Here is a 22,478-nt window from a genome sequence, read left to right as displayed (position 1 = left end):
AATATTACAAGTAAAATGGAAAGTCTCTTAAAACTGCATGCTCTATCTTAGTGTTTCTCAACCGAGGTCCTGAAGTATCCCCAACAGGCCAGGTTTTCATTATAGCTGAACAAGTGCACAGGTGAAATAATCAGCTGATCAGTTACACTATGGTTACTAACCTGCTCTCACCCATAAACAAATCATGTCACCTGTGCACTAGTTCAGCTATAATGAAAACCTGGCCTGTTGTGGGGTACTTGAGGACTGCGGTTGAGAAACAATGCTCTATCTGAATCATGAAAGTTCAATTTTGACTTTAGTGTCCCTTTAACTAGCATCTGAATGCTGTAACTATGCATATGAAAACAGCTAACCTATTAATTGATTATGTATTCTTTTAAAATTGTCTTACTGAGAGCTGGAAACATGCAACTCACTTGTTTTAAAACCCAGGTAAAATAACAAGACCAGGATTTTACCCCCTGGCTGTCATTACTTGAATGTACTTGATCACTAGTGCAGTCAACCTTTATATTGACTGGGAAAGGAATCAGATAATAGAAATTACAGTACCTCGGGAACTGGATGAGCTGGGGAAACTGTAGCTGGCCAAACTATACTATAAGCAGTGCTTCTTTGTCTTCGAAAAAAGAAATATCTTCTTTGTTGAATGCTTAACTGCCTGTGTAAGTAGATATGATTGATTGGTGCAGAGAAAACTGTATGACAGTCAGTCACATAACCTGCAAGAAGAAATGTGAAAAGAAAAATATCTGTTAATATATCCTTTCATTTCTCAGCCTTCATCAACTGTTTAAAGGCCCATTCACCAGTAACAGAACTTTCAACAGAGTGAAAATCCAGAGTTTTCTGTATTCTAAAAGTTTAATACTGAAAATAAACTTGTACATACATTTTCAATTGTTATTTTACATTTTTGTAACTTTAGCTTCTCACATCAGATATCACCTTAGTCTTTTGCACTCGTTGCATTTAAATACAATTTCCAGTTATTTTCTTCTGTGAGTTACCCACAAATACTATTTTAATCTATTTCAGCAAATAGTTTAAGTACGATTTGTTTATAGAAATATACAAATGTCAACAATACCATTTTTATGAATGTGCTGCTAACATAACCCAGATATCTTCAACATTGCCCAGGGACTATTTCAGGATGGGAAAGTTAGTAGATTAGTCAGAGAGGTCCGAGAGGGAGAAGTCATGTAATATCAGGGTACAGCTGGGTCAAGAGTAGGCAGAGCTAGGTGGAAGCTGGACAGGGGTATGGGTAGGAGGTCCTAGAAAACATATCCTTTATAAGGTCTTGGGCAGGAGGAACAGTGGTCAGAGCTCCCTAAACGTGACAATCCAGCAACATGGGGGCAGTTGGGATCTCTAAAACTTTAGCTATAGATAATATTTATTACAAATTCCCTCAAACTTACAAGGATGTTCCAGCTAATATGTACTTCACTTTTATATTTATTCCATGTTATCTGCTTTGGAGGGCGCCTTAAAGTTAATAGTATATTACCAACATGGCCAACAAATCTACATCATACCAAGAGAGAAAAAAAAAATGTCTACCTACCTATCCATCCATTCATCTCTCTGTTCGTCCATCTATCTATCTATCTATCTATCTATCTATCTATCTATCTATCTATCAATCTATCTCTCTATCTTTTTGGTGAAGAAACAAATGTATTTATTTCATTCTGATACATGTATTAAACATACATATTATTTTTATTACAATTATTTGTTTAAAAAAACAAAAACAAACATAAAATTTCTTCAGTTTTGCTCAGGTGAACTCGTTCCAGATATCCCCTTGTAATTTCAATCTATGCTGCCAGTACTTAAATGAAGAAAAAAAATGTCATGCAGATAAATCTGGGTTGGCAGCATTATGGTAATCTTTTCATAAGCGTGAAGTGTTCTTGAAAAATCTTCCAGTGTATTATGCGCACACACATTTCATTGAGTAAAGAAAGTCTTTCTATTCCATATTTTTTTTTCTTGAACAAATGCATTTATTGGGGACAATCAAAGAAAATCACTCAAGCAGATACATAATGTACATTCTCCTGCACTGTAAATCCCCCACATAAAGCATAGGTTTGCATAAAATTTGTTATTCACAGGACAAAAACAAAGAAACATGGGGTCATTTAAAGATTACAGCACATTTTCAGTACTTAGCAGCTGTCTGATTCAAAACAGAACAAAACCAAGACTATGCCCTTCACAGTGAGAACTACATATTGATGTGTGTACATTTTTTTAATAACTGCAAAGACCGATAAAGCTGTTTGTGCTGGATTTTTGACATGAACAGCAGGAGCAGCTTTGGGAAACCTACAGTTAGGATCTATAGGCCTATGAACTTGGTCTACTAAAGGCTGAAAGAGCTTATAGAAAGAGAATACTAATAGCTGTTGTAGGTGTGGGCAAAAGTCTTTAAAAATCTCCTTTTAAGGAAAATTATCTCTGCAGATCAAAAACAATAATTTTACCTGGATTTGATAGGCAACAAAAGCAAAAAAGTAATTTAACTTTAACAAATCTCAGGAAATAAATAATATTTAATGCTTGCGCATTGCTCTCAGTATAGAAAAGAAAATTATGTGTATTTCCTATTACAGTAAAAATAAAAAAATAATCATTAGGATAAAACCAGTTTATTCTAAAAATAAAAATATAAAAAAACATAGAGGGTGAGGACTTTATTGAAGTGACTTTTAGTAAATATGAAACAGAGGATTAAGCACAGAAGCTTTTTTTCTCCTCTACAACTACAATGGCGAATGCAATGAGGGACATACATTGTTTTATTTGATATGTTTAAAGATGTGTCACTTTTTTAAATGGATGTCCCAGTGTAAAAATATGCATTTTTTATTTCATGCTCGTGAATTACTTATGATCACAGACCACAATAAAACACAGATCATTTGTTGAACAAATTAATTTAGCTCCTTGGTAAAATAAATAACCGCTAGATTACGAGTTTTGCTTTATGAGTGAAAAAAGCATCGCCGCTATTACGTCTTAAGTCTTGTCAGAATACGTGTACCGCACACCTTTTTGGCCGTCACGCAACGTCAGTACCGCACTTTTTTTCAATGGGACTTCCATAGAGCTGTTATTATGAGTTTTGCAGTGAGGCCAAAAAATGAGCGGTACAGCCTAAAACAAGATCCGTACCACCATCTAAAGTCAGTACTTATGAGTTTTACGCTACAAAGCTGTACCATAAAACTCATAACTAAACTGTCACAAAGTACACTAACACCCATAAACTACCTATTAACCCCTAAACCGAGGCCCTCCCACATCGCAAACACTATAATAAAATTATTAACCCCTAATCTGCCGCTCCGGACATTGCCACCACTATTAAAATGTATTAACCCCTATTCCGCTGCTCACCGACATCATCGCCACTATAATAAACCTATTAACCCTAAAACGCTGCCCTCTCGCATCACAAACACTATTTAAATATTATTAACCCCTAATCTGCCGCTCCGGACATTGCCACCACTATTAAAATGTATTAACCCCTATTCCACCGCTCCCCGACATCGTCGCCACTATAATAAACCTATTAACCCCTTAACCGCTGCCCTCCCACATTGTAAACACTATTTAAATATTATTAACCTCTATTCTGCCATCCGCCCACACCGCCGCTACAATAAACCTATTAACCACTAAACCGCAAGCCCCCGCAACGAAATATACTAAATTAAACTATTAACCCCTAAACCTCTGGCCTCCCACATCACTACATAAATATATTAACCCCTAAAACTAACCCTAATGTAACCGTAACCCTAATACCATCTAACTTAAATAGAATTAAAATAAAGCTAAATAAACCTTACAATTATTACCTAAATAATTCCTATTTAAAACTAAATACATACTTACCTATAAAATAAAACCTAAGCTAGCTACAAAATAACTAATAGTTACATTGTAGCTAGCTTAAGTTTTATTTTTATTTCATAGGTAAGTTTGTATTTATTTTAACTAGGTAGACTAGTTAGTAAATAGTTATTAACTATTTACTAGCTACCTAATTAAAATAAATACAAAGTTACCTGTAAAATAAAACCTAACCTGCCTTACACTAAAAACTAACATTACAATAAAATAAATTAAATTAAATTATTAAAATACAATTATCTAAATTACAAAAAAAAAATAAACACTAAATTACACAAAATAAAAAACTTAATTATCAAAAATAAAAACGAATTACTCCTAATCTAATAGCCCTATCAAAAAAAAAGCCCCCCCCAAAAAAAAACAAAAAACCTAGCCTACACTAAACTGCCAATGGCCATTAAAAGGGCCTTTTGCGGGGCATTGCCCCAAAGAAATCAGGGCATTTGGATGGGCATTGCCCTTAAAGGGCATTTAGCTCTTTTACATTGCCCAAACCCTATGCTAAAAATAAAACCCACCCAATAAACCGTTAAAAAAACCTAACACTAACCCCCGACGATCCACTTACAGTTTTCGAAGACTGGACATCCATCCTCATCCAGGCGTCAGAAGTCCTCATCGAAGCCGGCAGAAATCTTCATCCAAACGGGCAGAAGTCCTCCTCGAAGCCGGCAGAAGTCTTCATCCAAGCAGGCATTTAAACGGAAACATCAGTTTCAATCGACAATCAGAAGAGGATGCTCTGCACCGGATGTCTTGAAGATAGACCCGCTCCGTGCAGGATGGATGAAGATAGAAGATGCCATCTGGATGAAGACTTCTGCCAGCTTAGATGAAGTCTTCTGCCCGCTTGGATGAAGAATTCTGCCGGCTTCGAGGAGGACTTCTGCCCGTTTGGATGAAGATTTCTGCCAGATTCGATGAGGACTTCTGCCGCCTGGATGAGGATGGATGTCCAGTCTTCGAAAACTGTAAGTGGATCGTTGAGGGTTACTGTTAGGTTTTATTAAGAGTTTATTGGGTGGGTTTTATTTTTAGCTTAGGGTTTGGGCAATGTAAAAGAGCTAAATGCCCTTTAAGGGCAATGCCCATCCAAATTCCCTTTTCAGGGCAATAGTTAGCTTATGTTTATTTAGATAGGTTTTTATTTGGGGGGTTTGGTTGGGTGGGTGGTGGGTTTTACTGTTGGGGGTTGTTTGTAATTTTTTTTACAGGTAAAAGAGCTGATTTCTTTGGGGCAATGCCCCGCAAAAGGTCTTTTTAAGGGCCATTGGCAGTTTAGTGTAGGCTAGGGTTTTTTTTATTTTGGGGGGCTTTTTTATTTTGTTAGGGCTATTAGATTAGGAGTAATTCGTTTTTATTTTTGATAATTTCGTTTTTTATTTTGTAATATAGATAATTGTATTTTAATAATTTAATTTATTTTATTTTATTGTAATGTTAAGTTTTAGTGTAAGGCAGGTTAGGTTTTATTTTACAGGTAACTTTGTATTTATTTTAATTAGGTAGCTAGTAAATAGTTAATAACTATTTACTAACTAGTCTACCTAGTTAAAATAAATACAAACTTACCTGTGAAATAAAAATAAAACCTAAGATAGCTACAATGTAACTATTAGTTATTTTGTAGCTAGCTTAGGTTTCATTTTACAGGTAAGTATGTATTTAGTTTTAAATATGAATTATTTAGGTAATAATTGTAAGTTTTATTTAGATTTATTTTAATTATATTTAAGTTAGAGGGTGTTAGGGTTAGACTTAGGGTTACGTTAGGGTTATGCTTAGGGTTATGTTTAGGGGTTAATATATTTATTTAGTGTTAGTGATGTTGGAGGCCAGAATTCTAGAGGTTAATAACTTTAGTATAGTGGTGGCGACATTGGGGGTGGCAGATTAGGGGTTAATAAATGTAATGTAGGTGGCTTGCGATGTTAAGGGCGGCAGCTTAGGGGTTAATAAGTGTATTTAGGTGGGGGCGATGTTAGGGACAGCAGATTAGGAGTTAATAACTGTATGTAGGTGGCGGCGATATCGGGAGCGGCAGATTAGGGGTTAACTAGTGTTAGTGATTTTAGAGGCCAGAGGTTTAGCGGTTAATAACTTTAGTATAGTGGCGGCGACATTGGGGGCGGCAGATTAGGGGTTAATAACTGTAATGTAGGTGGTGGCGATGTTAAGGGTGGCAGATTAGGGGTTAATAAGTGTATTTAGGTGGCAGCGATGTTAGGGGCAGCAGATTAGGGGTTAATAACTGTATGTAGGTGGTGGCGATATCGGGAGCGGCAGATTACGGGTTAATAGTGTTGTATAGTGGCGGCGACATTGGGGCGGCAGATTAGGGGTTAATAACTGTAATGTAGGTGGTAGCGATATCGGGGCGGCAGATTAGGGGTGTTTAGACGTGGTTATTATGTTAGGGTGTTAGGTTGAAACATAACTTTTTCTTTCCCCATAGACATCAATGGGCTGCGTTACAGAGCTTTTGTTTCCGCGATTGCAGGTGTTAGGCTTTTTTTTTGCCGGCTCTCCCCATTGATGTCTATGGGGAAATCGTGCACGAGCACGCCAAAGCAGCGCTTATATTTGGGTGAGGTAGGGAGGTGAAATACCGCTGCTTTTGTGGTGGTCGTTAATTTCCCTATATCGCTCAAAACTCGTAATCTAGCTGTAAATGAGTTAATAAATAACAAATGAAAAGTTGATGCCTCTATGGTAAGCTTCTGAAGGTCAAAAAAACAAAAGTTTACCTACTGGAAAGCATAGAAATGTAGGAGGAAATGCATGAACTTACCAATGGGAAAAGAGAGAATGACTCTGCAATGGAAGTGTCACCTATTTTGTTCATAAGGGACCTAAACGAATCCTAGAAGTGTCTTGGATTATGTAAAACATAATGGCAGCTCGAAGAAAAACTAATAAAGTATACTTAAAAGGACACAAAACCCCAAATGTTTCTTTCATAGTTCAGATACAACATACAACTTTCTTATTTACTTATAATATCTAATATGCTTCAGTCTCTTGGTATCCTTTGTTGAAGGACCAGTAATGCACTACTGGTAACTACCCCATTAAGCGTTATACTTGTTTTTATCAAATAAAGCATTTTGTTACTTTTTAATACATCGGAAGTTGTCGTTTTTTTTATTGGAAAAACGTTTGCACACTACAACATCTCCCGTAACACAGCAGAAGCCATGGTTACCACCACAAGGAGACCGGAGACCAGTGTACTAGCGACTGTTAATTGTTAGCCCGTCTATTTGCACTGGTCATAGCACAGTGCCACTACATCTGTAAGCACTGTTTCTTTTAGCAGCTTTTTACTTTTAAAACAGATTCACGCTATGAGGCGCCCTCTTTTTGTTTCTATGTCTTCTACTACTGGTAACTAGCTGAAAGCCAATAAAGAGAGGCATATATGTGCATCCACCAATCAGCAATTTCTGTGCCCACCTAGGTATACTTTTCAGCAAAGCATACAAAACAAATGAGATAATAGAAATAAATTGCTAAGTTGTTTAAAATGCTAAGTGCTATTTGAATAATGAAAGAAGAAAATGATTAGAAATTAGTAGAGTGACAGCATGCACTGTCAGGTGAGTGACTGATGATATCAGATATGTTTACTGCAAATTGAGCTTAGTTTATATGTGAAGTATTCTCACTGGAAAGAATAAAAGATGTCGCCAGGGCATTCTAGAGTCATGGTTAGCAGAATTCATACGCGCCCCTGTGAAACAGCTTCTCTCTCTCCCATATGAAGAAGACAATTAAAATATTTAGTTCATGTCAAACAATGCACAAAATATGAGTATGGAGAATTATAGAACAATGCAAATTCCCTTGTTTTTGAGTTGAGAGCCTAAAACAGGGGTGTCCAAACTTTGCTCTCCAGAGGTTTTAGAACTACATTTCCGATGATGCTCAGCCAGCATTTTATCTAGCTGAGCATCATGGGAAATGTAGTTCCAAAACCTCTGGAGAGCAAAGTTTGGACACCCCTGGCCTAAAAGAAGATGAGGCAATTTGTAATCAAATGGATAGGATCATATAGCAAGGAGCAATACAGAACAAAACCATCCAACAGCTCCAAGATACAATTAAAGACACTGAAAACAGATGAAGGAAGCTATGTTTTTTAATCAAGAGAAAAGATCTGAAAGTAGAGATGTAACTGATCTGCAGCAAATGCATTCACATCATAATTTATTCACTGAAAGATGAATTTGAAGCTCATAACACAAAGCAATAATGGGCTTATATGGCATTATTCCCCATAGCCACAAGCTGAGCTTTACCAAGAGATTATTTCATTTCATAAGTGCTCTTTATGGGATTCAAGAAATCAACTCTTGTATAGTTAAGTTGGCTGATCCAGACTCCATTCATAGATGGAAAATTCATATTTAATATTTCTTTAAATATATCCTATTAAAGGGGCTTATTTTTTAGCTTTGTATAAAGATCAGAAAATGCCAATATATTGTTCTCATGAAGATTTAATACGTTTTTGCATTTTAATGAAGCACCCTCAACAACTCTAGCCACTGTGCAACCAATGTTCCTCATAAGATGCACTGTCGCGCACCTTCCCTCTCGGTTTAGCACAGGTAGCATATCCGGCCACATGACTCCAGAAATGGATAGATGTATAGTTAAATGTATGGCAGTGCGCTTGATGGCAGAGCATGTCCCTGCCTCCTGTTCTGGCAGCCAACCAAAAAAGCATATCCCAGACTAGTGTCCCAGGTCCCTAGGCGCGGCTGAGGATGGAAAGGCAGATGTGACATGGCGGCTGGAGTGAAGTCCATTCCTGTGTTTTGTATATGGCTAGCGAAATTACAAAGGGTCTGTATCTGTATCACCCTTGCTTGTATTTCAGTGTGTTTGGCTGAAGGCATCCATTGTGTGGCTGTAGGTTAAGGACCCAGGGAGAAAGAGACCTTGACATGGTCTTGTGTCTATCACCATTTGGCCAAATGCAAATGCTGTAACTAACTCTTCCATTTTGCTTTTAATCTAGCTGTGTGCTTGCAAGAGAGTGCCAGACTTTCTATGTGTTGTGCTAACAATTTTGTTTTGCCATTTTCCCTATGGGCTTTGTACCCAGGCGAGTCTGGGGTTAACTGCCTGAGTCTGTGAAAGCTGTACAGCTGTCTGTGAGTACTAGTGAGCACCCAGGGCTGTGTGTTTTGCAGGGTCATTGGATGTGTACCCAGTCAAGTTTTAGAGTGCAGTCCATTTCCGTGTTTTGTATGTATCAATGGAAATTATAAAGGGTCTGTAGCCTTCTTGTTTGTATATCAGTGTATTTGGTTGAAGGAATGCATTGTGTGGCTGTAGGATAGGGACCCAGATAGGAAGATACCTTGATATGGTCTTGGGCCTATCACCATTTGGTCAAATGCAGTAACTAACTCTTCCATTTAGTAACATTTTGTTTTGCTGTTGTGGAAACTTGCACAAATGGAATGAACTTGTTCTTTGCCTCTTCTGTGAACAAACTGTATGCTGCTGTTAAAGTCCCCTCTGAGTATGAAAGAAAATAATGTTTTGAAACTGAAACAGGATTGTGTTGCATATAAACCCTAGGAGACAGTGGTTGCCAAGGAATCCATAACATATAGGATATATTTCCCACTACTAGGAGGAGGCCAAGAACCTACACAAGAGCTTTAACCCCTTAATGACCAACGACATACAGGGTACGTCCTACAAAAACCGGTTGTTAACGACCAAGGACGTACCCTGTATGTCGTTAGTGTTTTCAAATGGTGGAAGCGATCCTCATCGCTTCCAGCCGCTTTCATGTTATTGCAGTGATGCCTCGATATTGAGGCATCCTGCAATAACATTTTTTAGCCATCCGATGCAGAGAGAGCCCATCTGTGGCCCTCTCTGCATCGGACATCGATGGCCATGATCGTTGGTGGGTGGGAGCCGTTGCAGGGAGGCGGGTGGGCGGCCATCGCCAGTACCCAAATTGTTGCACAATAAGGTAGAGGGGGAAAGTTAAAGAGCTGTTGGGAGGGGGGGGGGGGGGGGCTAAGGGGGGATCCTACACAGCAGAATATGGTTTTAAAAAAATAAAAATAAATAAATGAGAAAACCTTTAATTTTAGTACTGGCAGACTTTCTGCCAGTACTTAAGATGGCAGGGACAATTGTGCGGTGGGGGAGGGAAGAGAGCTGTTTGGGAGGGATCAGGGGGTGGGATGTGTCAGGTGGGAGGCTGATCTCTACACTAAAGCTAAAATGAACCCTGCAAGCTCCCTACAAGCTACCTAATTAACCCCTTCACTGCTGGGCATAATACAAGTGTGGTGTGCAGCGGCATTTTGTGGCCTTCTAATTGCCAAAAAGCAACGCCAAAGCCATATATGTCTGCTATTTCTGAATAAAGGGGATCCCAGAGAAGCATTTACATCCATTTGTGCCATAATTGCACAAGCTGTTTGTAAATAATTTCAGTGAGAAACCTAAAGTTTGTGAAAAAGTGAACCATTTTTTTTACTTGATCGCATTTGGCGGTGAAATGATGGCATGAACTATACCAAAATGGGCCTAGATCAATACTTTAGGTTGTCTACTACACTACACTAAAGCTAAAATTAACCCTGCAAGCTCCCTACAAGCTACCTAATCACCTACCCTTCACTGCTGGGCATAATACACGTGTGGTGCACAGCGGCCTTCTAATTACCAAAAAAAGCAACGCCAAAGCCATATATGTCTGCTATTTCTGAACAAAGTGGATCCCAGAGAAGCTTTTACAACTATTTGTGCCATAATTGCACAAGCTGTTTGTAAATAATTTCAGTGAGAAACCTAAAATTGCGAAAAATTTAACTTTTTTTTTATTTGATCACATTTGGCTGTGAAATAGTGGAATGAAATATACCAAACAAATGGGCCTAGATCAGTACTTGGGGTTTTCTACTACACTAAAGCTAAAATTAAACCTACAAGCTCCCTAATTAACCCCTTTACTGCTGGGCATGATACACGTGTGGTGCGCAGCGGCATTTAGTGGCCTTCTAATTACCAAAAAGCAACGCCAAAGATATATAAGTCTGCTATTTCTGAACAAAGGGGATCCCAGAGAAGCATTTACAACCATTTGTGCCATAATTACACAAGCTGTTTGTAAATAATTTCAGTGAGAAACCTAAAGTTTGTGAAAAAGTTTGTGAAAAAATTAACAATTTTTTTTATTTGATCGCCTTTGACTGTGAAATGGTGGCATGGAATATAACAAAATGGGTCTAGATCAATACTTTTTTTCTAGTAAATTATAAGATATGATGAAAATAATGGTATCTTTAGAAAGTCCATTTAATGGCGAGAAAAACGGTATATAATAATATGTGTGGGTACAGTAAATGAGTAAGAGGAAAATTACAGCTAAACACAAACACCGCAGAAATGTAAAAAATAGCTTTGGTCCCAAACGGTCAAAAAATGGAAAAGTGCTGTGGTCCTTAAGGGGTTAATCCCTTCCACCTCCCATCCCTTTAACGTATAGCCAAGCAGAGAAAAGGAAACAGATAGGTAGGAAAGACAAATCAGGGTCTACAGAGGTGCAAATTGGAACCGTCACTCAAAAATATTAAAGGGCTATGGACTATCATGATGCCAAAATAATTTTTTTTATCAAGTAAGCATAAATTTTGTTTTAATTTTGCATGATGCTGATAGTCCATACGAATCCATAACATATGGGATTTAATATCCAAGTTGAGAGTCCATGCTAAGGAAAGGGTGGAACAAAATAAGGCAGTTCCTATTTGCCGGACACTGCAGCCTGAAGGATTTTCTTGCCAAAACCGCGATTTCATATAAAAAATGCGACACGTAATTACGCTATTCAAAATTCATATATAAACTCATGCGCAGCCGTCATTTTCTTCAGTGTGTTTGGATTGTTCGTTGAGCTACAACACACTACACTGGAGTGGAGGATTAGTCAGAGTAGAGAGAGAGGCGCAAACAGAGGAGTTAGGTCGCATTGTTGTTTGATTAAGCTTGTACACTTACACATATTTTTACATATTGCACACATTTTGCATACATATATATACAAATACACCACACTTTTTTTCTAACACCTCACACATTTTATTTGAATTTCACAGTGTGATAGGCTGAGTGTTTGGTTGTGATTGTGTGTGATTGAACTGGGAGTGAGTGTGAGTGTGTGTAGTGTGATTTAGTGTGAGGATGGCAGGGAGAGGTAGGGAGGAGGGGAGAGGAGTGGCAGGGAGAGGAGTATTGGAGAGGACAGGAGGAGCAGTGGGGTCCCCGTCAGGGAGTAAGTGGAGTGGGGAGAGGGAGAGTTAGAAGGGATGATGGGAGGGAAGATGCCCGAGAGCCCCAGAGAGCAGGAACATCTAGGAGAGGGACAGAGGGTGCACATGAGGACAGAAGGGGGGAGGAGGGAGAGGATAGGGAGGAACCCACACCAGGGACATCACAGGGAGGAAGCCAGGTGTCCATGGAGGATGAGAGGCTGAGATGTCCCAACTTCTAATTTGAGGAAAATGTTGCCCTAGTCCAGGCCATCATGGACAATTACAGTGCCCTCTTCGGGCAGGAGAAGGGCAAAGGCATTGCCAAAAGGAGAAAAACGGCATGGTTGGCGGTAGAGGATGCCGTCAACAGTGTGGCCCCGCAGAGGACTGTTGAGGGCCTGAAAAAGCGGTGGAATGACTGCAAGAGGCGGGTCAAAGAAAAGATGGGGTAGGAAGCTATGCACCAGAGGGGAACAGGCGGTGGTCCATCCCTGGATATTGAGTATAACACCTGGCAGGAGATGATATGCAGGTCCCGGAGTATCACAGCAGTCCATGGACTTCCAGGGGCTCGTGACTCAGGGGCTGCAACCACAGCACATCATGCTGGTGAGTAACATCCCACACACCAGTATTATATGTATTTGAGATATAACATCCTTTAATATAACACATTAATGTACACAATGAGGAGCATGGTATTTGGCCTACTAACAAAAACATCTACAATTATATTTGACATTAATGCTACTTAACACAATGCAATTCATGATATGAGGTGGAATAGTGCAATACTAACATGTCTCAGATTAACACAGGACACATGTTATAGAGTTTGACATGAGAATCAGTATAGGCCCTAGCATGTATCAATGTATATTGTATGCCCACGTGGACATATATCTGACTTTACTAATCCATCTCATCCTTTGACTCCTTCACAGAACCTCCTGTCACAAGGATGCAAACATCCATGCCACCACCACCACCACCTTTCAGGCAACCGCAAGAACAGTATGCTCCCAGTCATGAGCATGGTTGGATGGCTTCAGTTGAGGACCCAGGAGTGATGCCACCACCATTGCCATATGACCCCTGGCAAGATTCCTGGCCAGAGGAATATCCTCCCTTTTGCTTTGAGGGGGAGCCAAGACAGCCACAAAGGGTCCATGTATTTACCCCCCCCCCCTTATAACACAAGCTCATGGCAGTCAGGGATTTTACCCACACACAATGTCACAGGAAGTTCCAATTGGACAGGATGAGTGGCCACACACTCGTCATCATTGGGACTATCAACCAACCATACAAGCTCCACCATCCTCAGCAATTGGACGAGCTCCACCATTGGCAGATGGAAATAGAGCAGATTCTACAGCTGCACCTCAAGAACCATCAGATGCAGGTGACCCTGCCTCACATGAACCATCAGTTGAAGCTGGCCCTGCACCACAAGAACCAGAAGTTGAAGCTGGCCCTGCCCCACATGAACCAGCAGTTGAAGCTGACCTTGCACCACATGAACCAGCAGTTGAAGCTGGCCCTGCACCTCAAGCAACAGCAGATGCAGGTGACCCTGCCCCACAAGCACCTAGAAGCCCTGCTGCTCAAGAGCCTATGGATACATTGTATTCACCCCTGGGTGAGGAATATATTGCACTCCAAAGGAGGCTCATAACAAGCACGGAGAACACAAAGAGGCCAAGAGAGGTTCTTCAGGAACCATGAAAGGTTCATCAGGAGCCAAGAGAGGAGACAACACTGTAGCATAGAGCTACAGAGGGACATGGCAGCATTGTTAAGTGCAAGTGTTCATAACCAATCACAGATGATGCGAATTCTATCCAAATGGACAATAGATGGAGAGAACAAAATCAACTCTTGGGTGTGTTGGTTGAGCACTTTACACACCAGCAGGACACTGCCTCCAGCCTATCATCTGTGGCCAGCACACCAGCAGAAACAGCTGAATCTTCTCAAACCAGGAGAACAAGGCAATCCACTACAGTCACCTCAGCTCCCTCATCCAAAAAGCCAAAAAAGAAATAAATATTCTTATAGTTCACCATAAATCTTGTCCTCTGTTATTTACCATATAATTGTCATCCACATCCATGTGAGGTGTGTTTTAGTACACTAATATTGTTAAAACATATAATAAGACCTGTGTGGAAATGGAAAAAAAAAAAGGTAATATTATCATGTTTATGACATATTCTTGTACTATAACTCACATCCACAATAGTTGTTTATGAAGGGTACATATAGTAATATTCACTTCTAAGATGTAAATCAATGTATCTCACATCCAATATAAATTGACACATTGGTATATATAGTAGTGATGTTACTGATAGGGTGGGCATTATCAGGTGTTTTAAGGCTGCAGGTGAGAGGTTGTGGTGTCTGTGATTGGTTTGACACAATTGCAAAGAGGCAGCCTTCAAGAAGGTCTTAGAAATTATCATATGAGCCATCCTAGGTTTTGCTTTCAACTAAGAATACCAAGAGAACAAAGCAAGTGTTAGAATTAAATCTGAAAGTAGTTTGAAATAACATGCCCTATTTAAAACAAGAAGGTTTTCTTTGGACTTGACAGTCCCTTTATATATTTTGGCATCAATGCCAAGCTGTGTTAGCATTAGAATAAATTACACTCCAGTGGGTTCTAAAGAGATGAAGGTAATAAAATTATGATTTCCCATTGTTCTCTCCTCCAAGTATTGTTGATTGTTTTGAGAAGAAATTTAAAGTAAATAAGCAAGTATATGTCCACAATGTGATAAAGTACCTACAAGCTCAATCCATTTGATTATGTTGTGGCTTCAAACTATTTCAAATACACAAATAAACCTTAAAAAACCAATATCATAGTATACTGACCCTTTAACCTTGAGATGCTGCTTAAATGTTTGTTAAGGTTTCCAGGGAGTTACGTTGCTTTTTTAGTCAGTGCAAGGGTTGCTGCGCCTGCAATATGTGGCGAGATGAGAATGGAGTAGATTTTCTGAATTCTGCACGCGTAAGTCCTTGCGTTGCATAGTGGATACCAAATTGCGCGGCTGTTCTATGTTAGTCTATGGGTAAAAAAAAATAAGTCAGAAGGGTGAAATATACGCGCGTAACTAGTATGCTACGCCGTATATGTAATACCAAAATCGCGTAAAATCTGGCGGCGGATGATTTTGCGGGCGACGCTGCATATGTAATGGAGGCCCTGAATGGCAAACAAGCTAGAACTCTGTCTAAAGACTTTAGAAGCAATTTTACCGCTCTGACTAGATCAAAATTTTGAAGCAGCCGTTCCTTAGAATTAGAAGGGTCCGGACACAACAGAGCAACAACGGTGTCCTGGTTTATGTTTTCTGAAGAAACAACCTTAGGAAGAAAGTCCTATTTGTTCTGAGTACTGCATTATCTTCATAAAGAACTAAAAAAAGGAGATTCACACTACAATGCATACAATTCAGAAACTCTCCCAGCTGAGGAAATGGCTAGAAAAAAAGCACTTTCCAAGCTAACAATTTGATATATATACCATGCATAGGTTCAAAAGGAGGGCCATGAAAAACTAAAAGGACTAATTTTCTGAGCGCTAATTGCTAACGCAAGCTCGCAGTAGCAATAACCAGTCACTTGTAATGGCTGGTTAAATTATCGCGTGCCCGCAAACAGGCAAATTTGCCTATTTTCGGGTGTGCGATAATTTAGCGCTCCACTTGTAATCTAGCCCTAAATACACACCTATCTACTGAATTTCAAAAAAATATAATTCTATTACTTTATGGTTTTTACCTAAATTGTGTTTTCTTAAAAAAATAATAATTCCATTACTTATTGATATTTATCGAAACTTTATGAGGCCTATTTATTATTGGGCGAGAGGACATGATCCGATATTGCGGATCATGTCCGCTGCACATCGATAAATGCAGACAGCGTTATCATTGCACCAGCAGTTCTTGTGAACTGCTGGTGCAACGCCGCCCCCTGCAGTTTCGCGGCCAATCGGCCGTTAGCAGGGGCAGTCAATCAACCCGATCGTATTGGATCGTATTGGATCTGGTTGATTTTCAGCGATGTCTGTCCATTGCCTCAGAGCAGACGGACAGGTTATGGAGCAGCGGTTTTTAGGCTCGCCAGAAACACAGGAATTCAAGTTCCATAAGGAGCTTGATAATTATGCCCCTATGTTTCTAATTCCACTTCTCTTTTCCGTTTATCCCCTATCTTTCAGCAATAACTGGCGCACAATACACTTTCCATTTGAATGCCAGGAGATAGGATACTGCCCCTTGCTGAAATACTTTTAATAATTTAGCACATTTTAGATAACTACGCAACTGAATGCTTATGATTTGCATTTTGTTGTTTTAATATATTAATTAATTGGGATTATTAGGGTTCTAAAAGAGTGTGTAACATATGGAGAGGTCATTCTAATGACAATTATACACCCTAGCTCAAATATAATAATAATAATACTCAAGATAGAAGAAAATAGAGGTAACATTTGTTATCCTGAAAAAAAAATGATCTATTTTCCAAATGTTTAGGTAAATAAAAAGTTCAGAATTTCCAATGTATTATTTATTTTGTAAACTCATAATAAAGATATTTTGTATAGATTATTATTATTGTTATCTTTATTTGTAATGCACAACAGATACTGTAGCACAGGGGTATGATAAATAAACAAGATAGGAGAAGAAAAAAAAGATTACAGAAGGACAGATCACTAAGACAGCTTACAATATAAGAAAAATGAGTTACAAAGTCTGTAACAAAAAAACAATTTATGTAAGAACTTACCTGATAAATTAATTTCTTTCATATTAGCAAGAGTCCATGAGCTAGTGACGTATGGGATATACATTCCTACCAGGAGGGGCAAAGTTTCCCAAACCACAAAATGCCTATAAATACACCCCTCACCACACCCACAATTCAGTTTAACGCATAGCCAAGAAGTGGGGTGATAAGAAAAAAGTGCGAAAGCATAAAAAATAAGGAATTGGAATAATTGTGCTTTATACAAAAAAATCATAACCACCACAAAAAGGGTGGGCCTCATGGACTCTTGCTAATATGAAAGAAATGAATTTATCAGGTAAGTTCTTAAATAAATTATGTTTTCTTTCATGTAATTAGCAAGAGTCCATGAGCTAGTGACGTATGGGATAATGACTACCCAAGATGTGGATCTTCCACGCAAGAGTCACTAGAGAGGGAGGGATAAAATAAAGACAGCCAAGTCCGCTGAAAATAATCCACACCCAAAATAAAGTTTAAATCTTATAATGAAAAAAAATGAAATTATAAGCAGAAGAATCAAACTGAAACAGCTGCCTGAAGTACCTTTCTACCAAAAACTGCTTCAGAAGAAGAAAACACATCAAAATGGTAGAATTTAGTAAAAGTATGCAAAGAAGACCAAGTTGCTGCTTTGCAAATCTGATCAACTGAAGCTTCATTACTAAACGCCCAGGAAGTAGAAACTGACCTAGTAGAATGAGCTGTAATCCTTTGAGGCAGAGTTTTACCCGACTCGACATAAGCATGATGAATTAAAGATTTCAACCAAGATGCAAAAGAAATGGCAGAGGCCTTCTGACCTTTCCTAGAACCGGAAAAGATAACAAATAGACTAGAAGTCTTTCGGAAATTCTTAGTAGCTTCAACATAATATTTCAAAGCTCTAACTACATCCAAAGAATGCAATGATCTCTCCTTAGAATTCTTAGGATTAGGACATAATGAAGGAACCACAATTTCTCTACTAATGTTGTTAGAATTCACAACCTTAGGTAAAAATTTAAAAGAAGTACGCAACACCGCCTTATCCTGATGAAAAATCAGAAAAGGAGACTCACAAGAAAGAGCAGATAATTCAGAAACTCTTCTAGCAGAAGAGATGGCCAAAAGAAACAAAACTTTCCAAGAAAGTAATTTAATGTCCAATGAATGCATAGGTTCAAACGGAGGAGCTTGAAGAGCCCCCAGAACCAAATTCAAACTCCAAGGAGGAGAAATTGACTTAATGACAGGTTTTATACGAACCAAAGCTTGTACAAAACAATGAATATCAGGAAGATTAGCAATCTTTCTGTGAAAAAGAACAGAAAGAGCAGAGATTTGTCCTTTCAAGGAACTTGCAGACAAACCTTTATCCAAACCATCCTGAAGAAACTGTAAAATTCTCGGAATTCTAAAAGAATGCCAGGAAAAATGATGAGAAAGACACCAAGAAATGTAAGTCTTCCAGACTCTATAATATATCTTCCTAGATACAGATTTACGAGCCTGTAACATAGTATTAATCACAGAGTCAGAGAAACCTCTTTGACTAAGAATCAAGCATTCAATCTCCATACCTTTAAATTTAAGGATTTGAGATCCTGATGGAAAAAAGGACCTTGCGACAGAAGGTCTGGTCTTAACGGAAGAGTCCACAGTTGGCAAGAGGCCATCCGGACAAGATCCGCATACCAAAACCTGTGAGGCCATGCTGGAGCCACCAGCAGAACAAATGAGCATTCCTTCAGAATCTTGGAGATTACTCTTGGAAGAAGAACTAGAGGCGGAAAGATATAGGCAGGATGATACTTCCAAGGAAGTGAGAATGCATCCACTGCTTCCGCTTGAGGATCCCTGGATCTGGACAGATACCTGGGAAGTTTCTTGTTTAGATGAGAAGCCATCAGATCTATTTCTGGAAGTCCCCACATTTGAACAATCTGAAGAAATACCTCTGGGTGAAGAGACCATTCGCCCGGATGTAACGTTTGGCGACTGAGATAATCCGCTTCCCAATTGTCTATACCTGGGATATGAACCGCAGAAACTAGACAGGAGCTGGATTCCGCCCATACCAGTATCCGAGATACTTCTTTCATAGCCAGAGGACTGTGAGTCCCTCCTTGATGATTGATGTATGCCACAGTTGTGACATTGTCTGTCTGAAAACAAATGAACGATTCTCTCTTTAGAAGAGGCCATGACTGAAGAGCTCTGAAAATTGCCCGGAGTTCCAAAATATTGATTGGTAATCTCACCTCCTGAGATTCCCAAACCCCTTGTGCTGTCAGAGACCCCCAAACAGCTCCCCAACCTGTCAGACTTGCATCTGTTGAAATTACAGTCCAAGTCGGAAGAACAAAAGAAGAGCCCTGAACTAAACGATGGTGATCTGTCCACCACGTCAGAGAGTGTCGTACAATCGGTTTTAAAGATATTAATTGAGATATCTTTGTGTAATCCCTGCACCACTGGTTCAGCATACAGAGCTGAAGAGGTCGCATGTGAAAACGAGCAAAGGGGATCGCGTCCGATGCAGCAGTCATAAGACCTAGAATTTCCATGCATAAGGCTACCGAAGGGAATGATTGTGATTGAAGGTTTCGACAAGCTGAGATCAATTTTAGACGTCTCTTGTCTGTCAGAGACAGAGTCATGGAGGCTGAATCTATCTGGAAACCTAAAAAGGTTACCCTTGTTTGAGTAATCAATGAACGTTTCGGTAAATTGATCCTCCAACCATGATCTTGAAGAAACAACACAAGTCGATTCATATGAGATTCTGCTAAATGTGAAGACTGAGCAAGTACCAAGATATCGTCCAAATAAGGAAATACCACAATACCCTGTTCTCTGATTACAGACAGAAGGGCACCGAGAACCTTTGTAAAAATTCTTGGAGCTGTTGCTAGGCCAAACGGCAGAGCCACAAACTGGTAATGCTTGTCTAGGAAAGAGAATCTCAGAAACTGATAGTGATCTGGATGAATCGGAATATGCAGATATGCATCCTGTAAATCTATTGTGGACATATAATGCCCTTGCTGAACAAAAGGCAGGGTAGTCCTTATAGTTACCATTTTGAATGTTGGTATCCTTACATAACGATTCAATATTTTTAGATCCAGAACTGGTCTGAAGGAATTCTCCTTCTTTGGTACAATGAAGAGATTTGAATAAAACCCCAGCCCCTGTTCCAGAACTGGAACTGGCATAATTACTCCAGCCAACTCTAGATCTGAAACACATTTCAAAAATGCTTGAGCCTTCGCTGGATTTACTGGGACACGGGAAAGAAAAAATCTCTTTGCAGGAGGCCTTATCTTGAAGCCAATTCTGTACCCTTCTGAAACAATGTTTTGAATCCAAAGATTGTGAATTGAATTGATCCAAACTTCTTTGAAAAATCCTAATCTGCCCCCTACCAGCTGGGCTGGAATGAGGGCCGCACCTTCATGTGGACTTGGGAGCTGGCTTTGGTTTTCTAAAAGGCTTGGATTTATTCCAGACTGGAGATGGTTTCCAAACTGATACCGCTCCTGTGGGTGAAGGATCAGGCTTTTTTCCCTTATTGTGACGAAAGGAACGAAAACGATTATTAGACCTAAATTTACCTTTAGATTTTTTATCCTGTGGTAAAAAAGTTCCTTTCCCTCCAGTAACAGTTGAGATAATAGAATCCAACTGAGAACCAAATAATTTATTACCCTGGAAAGAAAGGGAAAGCAAAGTTGACTTAGAAGACATATCAGCATTCCAAGTTTTAAGCCATAAAGCTCTTCTAGCTAAAATAGCTAGAGACATATACCTGACATCAACCCTAATGATATCAAAGATGGCATCACAAATAAAATTATTAGCATGTTGAAGAAGATTAACAATGCTATGAGAATTATGATCTGTTACTTGTTGCGCTAAAGCTTCTAACCAAAAAGTTGAAGCTGCAGCAACATCCGCTAAAGATATAGCAGGTCTAAGAAGATTACCTGAACATAAGTAAGCTTTTCTTAGAAAGGATTCAATCTTCCTATCTAAAGGATCCTTAAAGGAAGTACCATCTGCCGTAGGAATAGTAGTACGTTTAGCAAGAGTAGAGACAGCCCCATCAACTTTAGGGATTTTGTCCCAAAATTCTAATCTGTCAGATGGCACAGGATATAATTGCTTAAAACGTTTAGAAGGAGTAAATTATTCCATTCCCTGGAGATTACTTCAGAAATAGCATCAGGGACAGGAAAAACTTCTGGAATAACTACAGGAGATTTAAAAACCTTATTTAAACGTTTAGATTTAGTATCAAGAGGACCAGAATCCTCTATTTCTAATGCAATTAAGCCTTCTTTAAGTAAAGGACGAATAAATTCCATTTTGAATAAATATGAAGATTTATCAGCATCAACCTCTGAGACAGAATCCTCTGAACCAGAGGAACCATTATCAGAATCAGAATAATGATGTTCATTTAAAAATTCATCTGAAAAATGAGAAGTTTTAAAAGACCTTTTACGTTTACTAGAAGGAGGAATAACAGACATAGCCTTCTTAATGGATTTAGAAACAAAATCTCTTATGTTAACAGGAACACTCTGAGTATTAGATGTTGATGGAACAGCAACAGGTAATGTAACATTACTAAAGGAAATATCTGCATTAACAAGTTTGTCATGACATTCATTACAAACAACAGCTGGAGGAATAGATACCACAAGTTTACAGCAGATACACTTAACTTTGCAGCACCAGCACCAGGCAGCGTTTTTCCAGAAGTATCTTCTGACTCAGTGTCAATCTGGGACATCTTGCAATATGTAATAGAAAAAACAACATATAAAGCAAAATTGATCAAATTCCTTAAATGACAGTTTCAGGAATGGGAAAAAATGCCAGTGAACAAGCTTCTAGCAACCAGAAGCAATAAATAATGAGACTTAAATAATATGGAGACAATAGTGACGCCCATATTTTTTAGCGCCAAAAAAGACGCCCACATTATTTGGCGCCTAAATGCTTTTGGCGCCAAAAATGACGCCGCATCCGGAACGCCGACACTTTTGGCGCAAAAAAACGTCAAAAATGACGCAACTTCCAGCGACACGTATGACGCCGGAAAAAATTATTATTTTTTTGCGCCAAAAAAGTCAGCGCCAAGAATGACGCAATAAAATGAAGCATTTTCAGCCCCCGCGAGCCGAACAGCCCACAGGGAAAAAAGTCAAATTTTTAGGTAAGAAAAAAATTGATTTATTCATATGCATTATCCCAAATATGAAACTGACTGTCTGAAATAAGAAACGTTGAACATCCTGAGTCAAGGCAAATATATGTTTGAATACATATATTTAGAACTTTATATAAAAGTGCCCAGCCATAGCTTAGAGTGTCACAGAAAATAAGACTTACTTACCCCAGGACACTCATCTACATGTAGTAGAAAGCCAAACC

General features: G+C 39.0%; 1 protein-coding gene across 4 annotated transcripts in view; it reads right to left on the bottom strand.

Moving 5' to 3' along the window:
* METAP1D (methionyl aminopeptidase type 1D, mitochondrial) overlaps positions 1-22,478 on the bottom strand; it is a 764,107-nt gene that overhangs the window by 280,743 nt on the left and 460,886 nt on the right. For 3 of the 4 annotated variants that reach the window (XM_053698437.1, XM_053698438.1, XM_053698440.1), the window contains exon 2: positions 556-725. In XM_053698437.1, coding sequence (XP_053554412.1) covers positions 556-725 — 170 coding nt within the window. Of the gene's footprint in view, positions 1-555; positions 726-15,122; positions 15,317-22,478 lie in introns of all 4 variants that reach the window. The other variant, XM_053698439.1, reaches the window with a different exon arrangement.

The sequence above is a fragment of the Bombina bombina genome, chromosome 1 (assembly GCF_027579735.1).
Source record: "Bombina bombina isolate aBomBom1 chromosome 1, aBomBom1.pri, whole genome shotgun sequence".
Classification (NCBI taxonomy): Eukaryota; Metazoa; Chordata; class Amphibia; order Anura; family Bombinatoridae; genus Bombina; species Bombina bombina.
This window is presented reverse-complemented; position numbering and strand designations above follow the sequence as displayed.